Source organism: Pantherophis guttatus, chromosome 4 (genome assembly GCF_059756535.1).
Source record: "Pantherophis guttatus breed Tessera chromosome 4, ASM5975653v1, whole genome shotgun sequence".
Taxonomy (NCBI): domain Eukaryota; kingdom Metazoa; phylum Chordata; class Lepidosauria; order Squamata; family Colubridae; genus Pantherophis; species Pantherophis guttatus.
Window position 1 is genome coordinate 111,338,251 of NC_142066.1, and position 12,224 is coordinate 111,350,474.

Sequence of the window (12,224 nt, forward strand, 5' to 3'; positions counted from 1 at the left end):
TTTCTTAAAATGATCCTTTGAACCACATGTGTAGCATCCTTGCAGGACATTTATTTGCTCATTAAAATCCACTCTCCTTATATTTCTGGTTTCCCTACGCATTAATGCTCTTTCCTTTCTGAAGTTATCCTCAGCTATTAATCTTCCAGATAGACTTTCAAGAGATAAATTTCCATATTCTGAGTTATCTAACTGATTAAGAAAATTGTCCCAGGATGAATCGAGAGAATTGATAATAATACTAATAAAACTTTCTTCATATAATTACAGACCAACTATTTTCTGATTCAAGGTCCTCTCCTTCGCAATCGCTTTTGGTATTTTCATTTTATTTTACAGAATTTCTGCTTTCTTCCTTACCCACTCTGTATTTTGAATGTTTCGTTATGATTGGTCGTTGGGCAGCCATTTTGATTACTTGAGTTTGAAATGTCTGTTGCTCTGAAAATGGTGCCTTAGCTTCGTTCTCAGGTTCTGATAACGTTAAACTGTCTTTTGGGGGGCTCGTTAGGTCAGCATCATTAGCTTTGTTTTGCCTTTTGTTAGTTTTAACTTTGTTATAATCTTCTAAAAGTGATTTTATTTCCGCTATTGAATTTTTACTTTCTTTAGATATATTAATTATTTTAGTTATCGTAGAATCTATATCTTTACCTCTAAAAAGCGTTTCGTCTTGTTTCTCAATTTCTTCAGTGAATGTATTTAACAACGATGATGTGTTTAGTTGTTTCTCTCTTGCGAAAGGATTTATATTTTCTTCATCCCGAACAGCTCCTGTTATTGTCCTTACAGGAGTCAATTGAGCCGCTATTTGACGGATGAATGCTCTCGTGTTAATTCTTCTTTTTTTCTGATTCTGACATTTTTTTAGTGAGTTAAGTTTGGCAAACCATCCTCTGCTACCATTTTGTTATGTTAAAAAAGAATCAAGCCAAACAACTCCATATAAATAGAATCAAAATATATGTTTTATTTTGTTTCTAAACTAATAAATCTATCCTTTAATCTTCCTTCTAGGTACATTGAATCACTGGAACACAAACGAGAGTGGAGTACAAAGAGAAGGTGAGTACCTTTTATATCAGGTGAGAGAGGAAAGTGGAACATTGCATTATGGGACATGTAGTTTAAATAGAACATGTTATATTGGTGATGTTTATTCCAGATTAAAACACACTGGTATTTCATCTCAACAGAGTTAATGGGTTTACAACCAATGAACCTTTAGAGGTAGTATTTGCAGATATTATTGGTCCTAAAAAACCTAGTTTAGGAGGAGCTTGTTATATATTGAGCATAATAGATCATTTTTCCCGTTATGGTTTCTGTTACCTTATGAAAACCAAAGCAGAAACATTCCAGCATTTTTCAAACTGGCTGAGGTTTGCTGAGAGGAAAAAGAAACGCAAGGTTCTTTGCCTGGTAACTGACAATGGTACTGAGTTTCCAATAACAGGTTTGCAAATATATTACAGTAAACTGGCATTGAAACAAGCATTTTGCCCCTTATAGACCGCAACATAATGCATATATTGAACGCAGATAGCAAACGTTGCAGGCTATGGCTCAAACCATGTTGTCTGATTCTGGTTTGCTTGAGACACTTTGGGGTGAGGCAATAATGTGTGCTAACCATATTTTGAATAACGTAGTTAATTCAACAATTGGTGAATTACCATTCACGCGTTGGCATGGTAGAAGACCAGAATTAAGTTATTTACATACACGTGGAGCGCCAGCATGGGTTCATATTCCTTTGCAATTGGGGCGAAAGGGGCAACATAGAGCAAAGAAGCTGTTTTTTATTGGTTATAAATCCAACCACAGGTCATATAGATTTTGGGCGCCAGGTACCACTAGTGTGTACTGTAGTGCTAGTGCCAAGTTTCTGGAGCATGTTGGTTGGAGTAAGCTTGAGCAGGAATCCGACAAGGTAAATGATAGTATTATTGTGAATACTCAAATGTTTAAAGATACCCCTGATAATGAGATAATTGAGGAAGAACTTTCTATTACTGTAAAGGAGGAGGAGGTTATAGGGGAGGTAGAAGAGGAAATACCTATAGCGAGTCCTGAGTTGCCTAGACGTTCAACTCGAGAGAAACGTCCACCTGATAGGTATCAAGCTAGCATTGTATGTCAGGTGAACATAGAGCCATCTAACTTTAATGAAATTAAACTGTATCCTGAAAAGGATCAGATAGCTTGGAAGAAAGCGATGGACAAAGAGTTGACATCATTAAAGGAGTTAGATATTTATGAGAACGTTAGGTTACCACCAGGTGAGAATACAATTGGTTGCAAGTGGGTGTATAAACTAAAAACTGGTGTAGATGGGACTGTTACCCATAAAGCAAGGTTAGTTGCTCAAGGATTTGCTCAGTCAGATAAGGACTATGATAAAGTGTTTGCACCGAGTCTGAGGGCGACTACGTTGCGAGTAGCATTAGTTTGGGCAGCTAAGAATAGATACAGGATAAATCATATAGATGTTGAAACTGCATATCTGCATGCGCCATTACAACATATGATCTATATGAAGAAGCCATTAGGTTTGAATACTGATGGAATATTGATTGTTGGAGACTGAAGAAAAGTCTTTATGGCTTAAAGCAGTCTGTTTACGAGTGGAATAAATATATTGTTAATGAGTTAGTTGCTATGGGTTTTGTAGCTAGTATAGCTGATCCATGTTTGTTCAAGAAAGAGAAAGATGGTTTAATTTCTTTATTGTTGCTATTTACTGATGATATAGCACAAAATCTGAAAATGAAGCAACCAAAATTGTTTCTATGTTGCAAAAGAAGTTCAGAATTAGGAATTTAGGAGAAATTAAGTATTATCTTGGTCTTGATATAGTTAAAACTAGTAAAGGTTACAAAATTTCGCAAGCCAAGAAAGTAAGCCAATTACTGAAGTGTTACAATATGGAACTCTGTAAGTCTGCTAAAACACCAATGAGTCAGGATTTTAAATATAGTAATATTCAAAGTCCTGTATTCGATAAGGAAATATATCCTTAATAGGCAGTCTATCATATTTAAGTACTTGGTCTAGGCCAGATATATTGTATAGTGTGAACCAACTGGCTAGATATAATGCTGAACCTACTGAAAGACACTGGTAAGCTGCTAAGCGAGTACTTAGGTATCTGAAGCAAACAATTCATTATTTGTTATATTTGGAGCCAAGTAGTGACTTAGTTTTAGCGGCATATGCTGATGTAAGTTTTGCAACTGATCTACTTACTCATAAATCAACATCAGGTATCAGGTAATGTTGGGTAATGTTTTGATAGGATAGAAATCTATTAGACAAAAGCATGTTAGTTTATCAACTATGGAAGCCGAACTTTCATGTTTATCCTTGATGTGTACTGAATTAGTATATTATAAACTTATAAGTTAATTGATAGAGGATTGAATGTGAATGATCTGTTTATAGTGTACGAAGATAATCAATCTGCAATCAATATGGCTACTAATTTAGCTATAAGAACACGGTCTAAGCATACTGATTTGCGATATTTAAACATTAGACAGTGTGTAAAAAGTAAATTGATTCAAGTAGAGTACTGCATGACTGAACATAATATTGCAGATCATTTCACAAAGGCTCAGGGTGCAGTTAAGCACAAAGCATGTTGTGAAAACTATGGATTAAGAATGTAAGGTATTATATATCGTCCTACCCAAAGGGGAGAATGTTAGGAAATGACTATTACCCTAACTTGTTGGGTTGGCAATATATAAACCATCAATATAGCTTTAAGACTGCTGTATTGCATCATACTGTGTCCTGATTGGTTAGCTCTTAGCCAATGTCCTTAAGAGGGAGCTAGAAACATGGTTTGTTTCTCTTTGCTGATATCTTTGCTGTTTGCTGTGTGCTATTTACTGCTCTTTGCTGTGTTTGCTACTGTTTGCAATTGTTAATGTGTATGACTACAACGACTGGTAAGAAGACTTTGTTATTGGATTATTCCTGGACTATTGTTTTACTATCTACTGCTTTATCTGTGTATGACCTAGACTGTTTATTGGACGGTGCTTTACTATTTCCTGAAAGTAAACACAACTCAGTGTATCTGTGTGTAGGCTGTATTATTCCTAACTACTCTTGAATCGCTTTTCATGTGCCAACCCTTGAGTAGCAATCTGCGAATTCCTTAACAGTAGTCATTAGTTGAGGATGACCTGTATTTGAATTACATCGTATATTCAATGCAAGTGAAAATAAATCTTCCTAACCGAATAACTCTGAACAAAAATCATTATGGATTAAATTAAATCCAACACCATCCAGCACATTAAATTCAACACCAAACATATTTACTTCATGTTTAGCCGAAGTATTAATATGTCTTAAACAATTATATTTGTTCAAATCAATCCAATTAGAACAGAATTAGAATTGTAATGTACTAAACTCCTGCTAACTTTGTGGAGTTCTATTTTAAAAAAATAAAAAAAGATTTTAAAGGTTTAAACTCCTTTTTAAAAAAGGTGTGCTAACTTCTAAAAAAGTTACCAATCAGATTTGCCAATAATTTTTATAACATATCATTTATATTAGGGGTAAAATTTACTTGCCTTCCCTACTGGTTCACCAATGTGCATGCACTGTGTGCTTGCTTGCTCTGCTATCATCTGTGCTTGTGCAAAGCTTTCTGTGCAGGCACAGAGGCTTAAAATGTTGCCAAAAAGCAACCTCATGACGTCCGCACAGGTGGGCGGAGCCTCCTGCAGCCGCTGCTACCGGTTCGCCCAAGCCAGATAGAACCGGCTGGATTTCACCCCTAATTTATATTCATTAGTAAAAATAATTAGCATCACAGCTCAAATATATACTAAAATTAGTAAGTATTATTAAGTAATGTAAGATATTTTACTAAGGCAATCATTTCATTAATATATATTAAAAATGATATTTGTATATTTAGTTATGTTCAAAATTCACTGATTTGATCTTCTCCAGATGTATATACACACATTTCAGAAGAAAAATAGAAAAATGGAAATTTCTCATATATTCTCATAAATTCTAGGAGTCTGTTCGGTTTTGTATGTCCCTTTTTTTTCCTGAAAATCCAAATGAAGATATATTGCCAATTGAATTAAATAAAGTCATGCAGTGACAAGTTTAGAAACTATTTGTCTTGTCAACTGATACTTGTTCTTCATTGTGTAATGAAAAAGTTTAGAAAAAAAAATGCTTTACTAACAAGAACTGCGCACCGGTCCATTTCATTCCCTTTTGGCTGGCAGTCTGGAAATTTATCACTAATTTCAAATATAAGCATACTTATCAATGGTGATTTAATACTTTACATTTCATTGCAAGTTGTTGCTATGCTTGGAATTGTAACTGAAACATATGAAACAGATGGACATGGTCACAATTGCATTAGGTCAAAATGTACTTTGTTTTTGAATTATAGCATATGTGAACTCAGCCATTACATTTTGCAAGCCATGGCTTGCAGGCCTTGTAAAAGTACTGATCTAGTACAGAAGAACAGAAAAGTACTGAAATAGTACATAAGTACTATTGTTTTGTACATTTGTTGTTTGGAGAGAGTTTTGTTTTTATGTATACAATAGATGCTATTTTAATTCTTGTTTTCAAGACAGGAAAATTACAAGAAAACTCTACCTCATAAAGATTGCTGTTTTTGAACTGGGCGTATATTCTGGGATTCATGATTCTTGGGTACTTTTGTGGCTTGCTATAATGCTGATGCCCAATTAGTATATCAAGAATAGTAACTTAAACAAATGAGGGATAAAAGTTTATCTTACATTAGCTAGTTATTTGAATTATTTTGGAAGTTATTATACACTGAATAAAACTGATCCACTATACACTACAAAGTTGCTATCAAATTTTAATTCATTTTTATTATATAATTTAAAGTTGAATCCTTAACTGATAAAGAGACTAATCAGGCAGGATTTCTGCAATTGACTTATCACATCTGTATATTTTCTAATGATTGGGCATGTCCCTCATACTGTTCAGCTCTTTACTAAAAATACTTTGATTTTATTAATATATTATTAGACGTTAAACAAGATTAAAAATTATGAATCATTAAAAATACTTAATGAAAGCTTTGGCAGCTTATACATGCCAGCATAGCTAGACGGACTATATAGTTGGATATATCTTTTTCTCCCATTGTGCAGCTTTTAATAATCTTGTTAGTCTTGGATGTGAAACATTTTGCCTCTATATTAAACTTCCTTAGTTTTCAAGCAATGGAAATGATTTGCTTCTTAAATTGGTGCAACTGAATTGCTTTGCTGCATTTTCATAATACAATGTTAATAGTGATTTTTACTATATATATATATATATATATATACCTAATAAATTTAGTATAATTTTCTAACATCATCTTATGTTAACAGTAGTGGAATCTAGCATGACAAACTAAATTCTAGAATCTATAGGCTCATGTTTATAACTGTCAGACTAAGATATATTTTTGTATGTTATAAACTACATAAAACTTGTAATCCTGAAAATATAATTTGAAGCTTGAATACATAATTTTGTACAATTTTGCATTCAAGGCTTTTCTATAAGAATTCTAATAAATCAAAACCTAAATTGTAAATTTTCTTAAGAAAACCTTATAATAGTATATTTGATAGAATATTTGTGCAGTTTTATGCTTTAATTTATAAATACCTTACCTTAGCATGCATAGACAGAAGTTAGAAATAACTAGAAAATATGCATAGCACGGTTCCAAGTTATTTGCTCAATTCCTTTATAGCAATGAGATTTGTTTTCTATGTAACCAAGTACCGTATTTTGCTGCTTTTGTTTGTGTGAAGCAGCTAGAAAGTACAGGATGGTCTGTACAAGCTATGCTCTTTAGGTATTTTATAACTGTTCATTTTGTTGTCCATGCAAATAGATGGAGACAGCTTGGCCCCTTCTCATTTCTCAATAAATTAAATAGAATATGGGTTTTAGATTTTTCTGTTTGGAATTAGGTGAACAATTTTATCTGGAAAAAATAATGGAGTTATGACACTGAGCTCAGAGAAGTCCCCTACGTAACAATCTACTTAACTAAAACCCTGCATTTAAATAAAGGTAGTCCTTGACCTACAACAGTTCATTTAATGACCGTTCAAAGTTATAATGGCCCTGAAAAAAGTAAGTTATGACCGTTTTTCACACTTAAGACCATTGCAGCATCCCCATTATCTGCAATTGACTCATATTTATGATGATGCAGTATCCTGGGGTCATCACATTTTGTATCCTTCTGGCAAGCAGTCAATGGGAAAGCCAGATTCACTTAACAACTATGTCACTAATTTAACTGCAGTGATTGATTTAATAACTGTAGCAAGAAAGATCATAAAATGGGATAAATTTCACTTAACATACATTTTGGGCTCAATTGTGGTCGTAAGTTGAGGACTACCTGTATATAAAGGGATTCATCATTTTCTGACTGCAACTGTGACTATGAAAGTTTAAACATGAATTATTGGTTTAGGAATAAGTGATCAGTCTTATTTTAAACATGTAGGCTTATTATGAAACTTTTGACTAACAATTTTTAATGTCTATTTACAGCTAACAAAGTAGCATACTGTGAACATAGGATATCCAGTCATTTTACTTGATAACGTATCACAATTTATATAAATTATAATTATAAAATAGAGCCTAACCTCTAATAAAGTAAATTTATATCAATCTTCATTAAATCATTTTTGGAATAATTTAAACTAAAATTCCAAAATTTGGTGTTTGCTTACACAGCATCTTCCCCCAGTTCTGGTGCAAATTTTATTTTTAACTTTTTTCAAAATTTAGAATCAAAATAATTTGAATTGGTTTATTATGATAAACATGAGTTTCTGCTGCATATTCTAGTCACATGTTTATAGATGAGAAGCTGCATTGAGAACCCTTTCATTCAACCTGTTTATCCCAATTTCACTTCAATGACCACACAATACAATGGAAATGTAAAACCTCTGGATGACTTTTTATTGTGATAAATTTAGAATCATTATCAGCGATAACGATGAAGCTGCAAAGTGTTATGTCGTCTCCAGGCAGCACGGCGTGATCCACCAATTGTGTGATGGAACTTGTGGCCCTTGCCAAGGCCACGGCTCTTTCTTCCAGCAGAGGTCAGCCCACGCATCTCTCTGTGTTTGTGAACTGGTTTGGTGATCCATTGGGTATCTGGATTGCGCCTGATAGCTTTGTGGAATGGATCAATCAGAATGACTTCAAAGAATTTGTATGTGGAATCCTCACCCACCCAGTAAGAATTCAGCACTCTCAAAGCTCCACAGTGTCGGCCAGCACGTTCCTAGAAAATAAAATAGTTTAAATAAAAGTATCTGTATCTAAACCTATATATATTATACAGGTGAAATCAGATTGAGAAACATGATACAAAAGAAATAAGTATATAAATACTAAAGTGCTTACAAGTAATTTAATATTTCCCTTCTTTACATATAAGTATTTCATTTTCCTCAGTGGCTATCTCTCATATTTTTCTAGCTCTGGATGTTTTGATTCCACAAGTACATGCTTAGAACAGTTGCTTTACTCACTGCTTTAGACATTAACTATTTTCATTAGTAAACTATTATTCCCAACCAATTCTACTCAAATAATGTCAGTGTCCTTCAAACATTCATTTGGTTGATGTGGTTTTCTGTATAATTCAGAATATAATGGTTTCCCCATGAGCCAAAACTCTGCATTACCAGCACTCTTTTCTGTATGAAAATTTTCATGAATATACTATGCATAGATGTTGATCCAAACTGAGTGGCAAAAGGCGAGTTGTCATGTGAGCTATGATAATATAGCATTTGAATTAACTAATCTCCCAGAAAAAATAAGGAATACGGATAATCCTTAAAATCTAATTCAACCCACCAAGAATAATTAATTAAATCAGTTTGTAATCTTATTTCCAATTTGTTTCTGTACTGCTCTATAGATCCAGTTGTATTTACACAGAAACAATGTCTCCATGTAAATGAAGATTATAGTTATTTATCATAGCATTGTTTACAAACAAAATACACATTCCACCTAATAGTAGAAACACTACACCATCACTATTACTCAGTGAGGAATATTTTCATTAGTTAAGCTTACTAGTTTAATACATGTTGGACAAAATTATATTGTAATATTACCATAATGTAATTCATAATTATGTATTTATTATGCTATAATAAAATTTCTCAAGCTTCTTCTCAAGGTTTCCTTACTTCCGCTACAGATTGCAGACTCCGGGCAAATTTTAATTGGTTCACACCATGATGCACAGGCTTTCCATAAGTAGCACCCTTAGGAACTGGACGTTTACGACCACCACGACGAACTCGGATGCGATAGATGACATAACCTATAACAGAAACAAATAGCATTTTAACTGCTATCATGTCACCCCTAGTCTTCTTTTTAATGAAAAGGACTGGGGTGAGGGGTTTTCACATGATAGCAGTGTTCTGATATCTCAGTAGTTGCCACAAAGAGGAGGGAATCAAGCTATTCTCTAAAGCACCTAAGGACAGAACAAGAAGCAATGGATGGAAACTAATCAAGGAGAGAAGCAACCTAGAACTAAGAAATTTCCTGACAGTTAGAACAATTAATCAGTGGAATGACTTGCCTCCAGAAGTTGTGAATTCTCCAACGCTGGAAGTTTTTAAGAAGAGATTGGACAGCCATTTGTCTGAAATGGTAGTTTCCTGCCTGAGCAAGGGGTTGGACTAGAAGACCTCAAAGGTCCCTTCCAATTCTGTAATTCTTCTCTTCTGCTCTAATTCTATTAGCATCTTAAACTTTGTCCAAACTACCTGGCCATTCTGTATTTTTGAGCCACATATGCCCATTTTGTTAATCTGAGATAATTTACAGCAACAACAAAAAGAAGACACTAATTAGATTCACATAACATAAGACAAAATTGTTAAGATTTGTTGCCTTATGTCAGCTTTCCATCAACTTGACTTTTCATATGTTTCCTGCAATTTATCCTCTTTGGATGTATATTTAGGTTCCAGTTAATTTATAGTAAAAATCCCTAGTGAGCACTATATCAGATCAGTTTTTTTCTCCATATATATAATAAGCATGCAAACAAACATAGAGCAAAAAAAACTTTTTAAATGTTCCCTTTACCTTGCTTGGCTTTATATCCCAGCCTGCGGGCTTTGTCTGGTCTGGTTGGGCGAGGAGCTCGATGAAGTGCTGATAACTGACGATATTGCCAGCAACGGACACGCAGAAGAAAACGCATCACATCAGATTGCTTCTTCCTCCATAGTTCTTGGATATACTTGTAGGCACCCATTATGACTTACCTACTAAAGAAAATGCAGAATTATGTTACATCATATTGCTACATATTTCTGTAGTAACAGGTATATATTAAAAGGGACTCTTAAAAGAACAATGCTCTCCAGTATCTAAAAATAAATTCCCTAAAACTGATTAAGTAAATCCATAAAAAATATGCCATTATTCAGGTTTCTTTTTCTGCTAATGTGCTGGTAAGAAGGCACACACTCATAAAAGCAATTTTAACTTCAGTTTCACAGATAAACATATTTTACATGTCAAACAAAAAGCAGGTTCTAACTTTTGCTTCCTTTCATCAGCTTCTGAAACCAGATGTCCATGATACAATTTTAAACTGTTATTGCTCATTATATATACACACCATACACTCAAAAACATGCATGAATGAATATATGTGTATCGTATAAAGATGTATGTTTTACCAATATTAGGTAGCATTTTTTCCTCAAATTTTATAGGTTTTAGCTTTAGTCAAAAACACATGTTGCTTTGTAACAAGCCAATGAACTTGGATAATCTATGACAGCAACTATCTAAAACAGAATATTTTATATCATTTATTATGTAAAAAAGAAAGCCTTAAAAGGAATCTGCCAATTTGCAAGTTATTCTTTATTTTCTATTTCATTTCTATTTTTTATTCTCATTGACTCACAACACTGCCCTCCTTTTGATCATCAATCAGATTTGAATAGAAAATCACTGATTGACACTGAGGCTTTGCGCAGGAGAGACTAGTGGTTAAGGCACCAGGCTAAAAAGCAGGAAAACCTTCAGCTCAAATCCAACCTTAGCCATTAAAGTCAGTTGGGTGACTTTGTGCCAATCACTCTCTTATTAGCTCGCTTCACTCCACAGGATTGTTGTTGTGGACACAATAGGAGGAAGAGTGCGTATGTATAAATCAATAAATGAATCTGTTCTACTTCCTCAGAGTTCCTTCCCCCAATAGAGGTTTGAGTGCTTGAGCTGCCATCCTTCGATTTTCACCGTAATTCTTCCCACCAAGTTTTTTTATTTTATATTATTTATACATATCAATGCGTGAATAGTATGATACCTGGGTATCATACATTTTGATACAAATACTTATTATTACTCATAGTTATTACATTTCATTTTCATTATTTCATATTGTTTAAACATACCAAATAGTACCACCCTTCAATTTCTAGACCTCCATCTTACTACATATATCTTGTTATATTAATATATATATATTATTCCCCTCTTCTATCTCTTTTTAACTTTTTCCCCCATGTCACCGTAATATTCAAAGACGTTTCTTTTCTATCTTCCATCTTTCACGTGCTTCGTTATTCACGTTTCCCTTATTTAGCTCTTTAGATGGATTAAATTTTAATATAAATAATGCGAAGACCTAAATAAGGGATTTTCACCATAATTCTGAGCTGTAAGAAAAGACCCGATGCCAAAGGAACTCAGCATTTCAACGATTCTTTTCATTTGCATTCTTATCCTCCATGATTATCTCGCCCGGTAGCATAAGGCTCTAGAGGCCAATCTGCCAACCAGACCCTAAATCCTTTTTTCTTCCACAGCTGAAAAAAAACATAATCATCCTCTCTCCCCGATCTATAAGAAGCTGCACCAAATGGGTGGAAAGACCTTCCAAACTGCAGGATGACATTGGATACATCGTCCGCAGAAAGAACCCATGGAACCTTACCAGAAGGCGCTCGAAGACGGAAAGGAAAAGGCCTCTCTCCCAAAATGCTTTGCAATAGAGGAGGGAAGGAAAGACTCGGTGATCAGGTGCTTGCTGGGAAATGTAGTTCATGGGGAACACATGTTAAAAGAGCGTGGATTTTTGTGCTATTGGATGGAACTGA

The 12,224-nt window shown here is 34.1% G+C and overlaps 1 protein-coding gene across 2 annotated transcripts; it reads right to left on the reverse strand.

Moving 5' to 3' along the window:
• Nucleotides 1–7,999: 7,999 nt before the first annotated feature.
• Nucleotides 8,000–12,218, reverse strand: RPL15 (ribosomal protein L15). 2 transcript variants are annotated; one of them, XM_034403945.3, is made up of 4 exons: nt 12,062–12,218; nt 10,192–10,376; nt 9,276–9,412; nt 8,000–8,353 (listed from the first exon to the last, which is right to left on the reverse strand). In XM_034403945.3, exons 2-4 carry the CDS (start codon nt 10,361–10,363, stop codon nt 8,048–8,050), a joined length of 615 nt encoding a protein of 204 aa, XP_034259836.1. In that variant the 5' UTR covers nt 10,364–10,376; nt 12,062–12,218; the 3' UTR covers nt 8,000–8,047. The 2 variants fall into 2 exon arrangements, with proteins under 2 accessions (XP_034259836.1, XP_087748691.1); XM_087892565.1 differs by having other exon boundaries at nt 10,192–10,368; nt 12,057–12,218.
• Between the last annotated feature and the right edge of the window lie 6 nt (nt 12,219–12,224).

Coding starts and splice junctions, on each gene's coding strand:
- RPL15 (XM_034403945.3), bottom strand. CDS start 10,363: ATGGGTGCCTACAAGTATATCCAAGAACTATGGAGGAAGAAGCAATCT. Junction 9,413..10,191: donor GGGATATAAAGCCAAGCAAG/GTAAAGGGAACA, acceptor TTTCTGTTATAG/GTTATGTCATCTATCGCATC. Junction 8,354..9,275: donor GTCTGCAATCTGTAGCGGAA/GTAAGGAAACCT, acceptor TTTATTTTCTAG/GAACGTGCTGGCCGACACTG.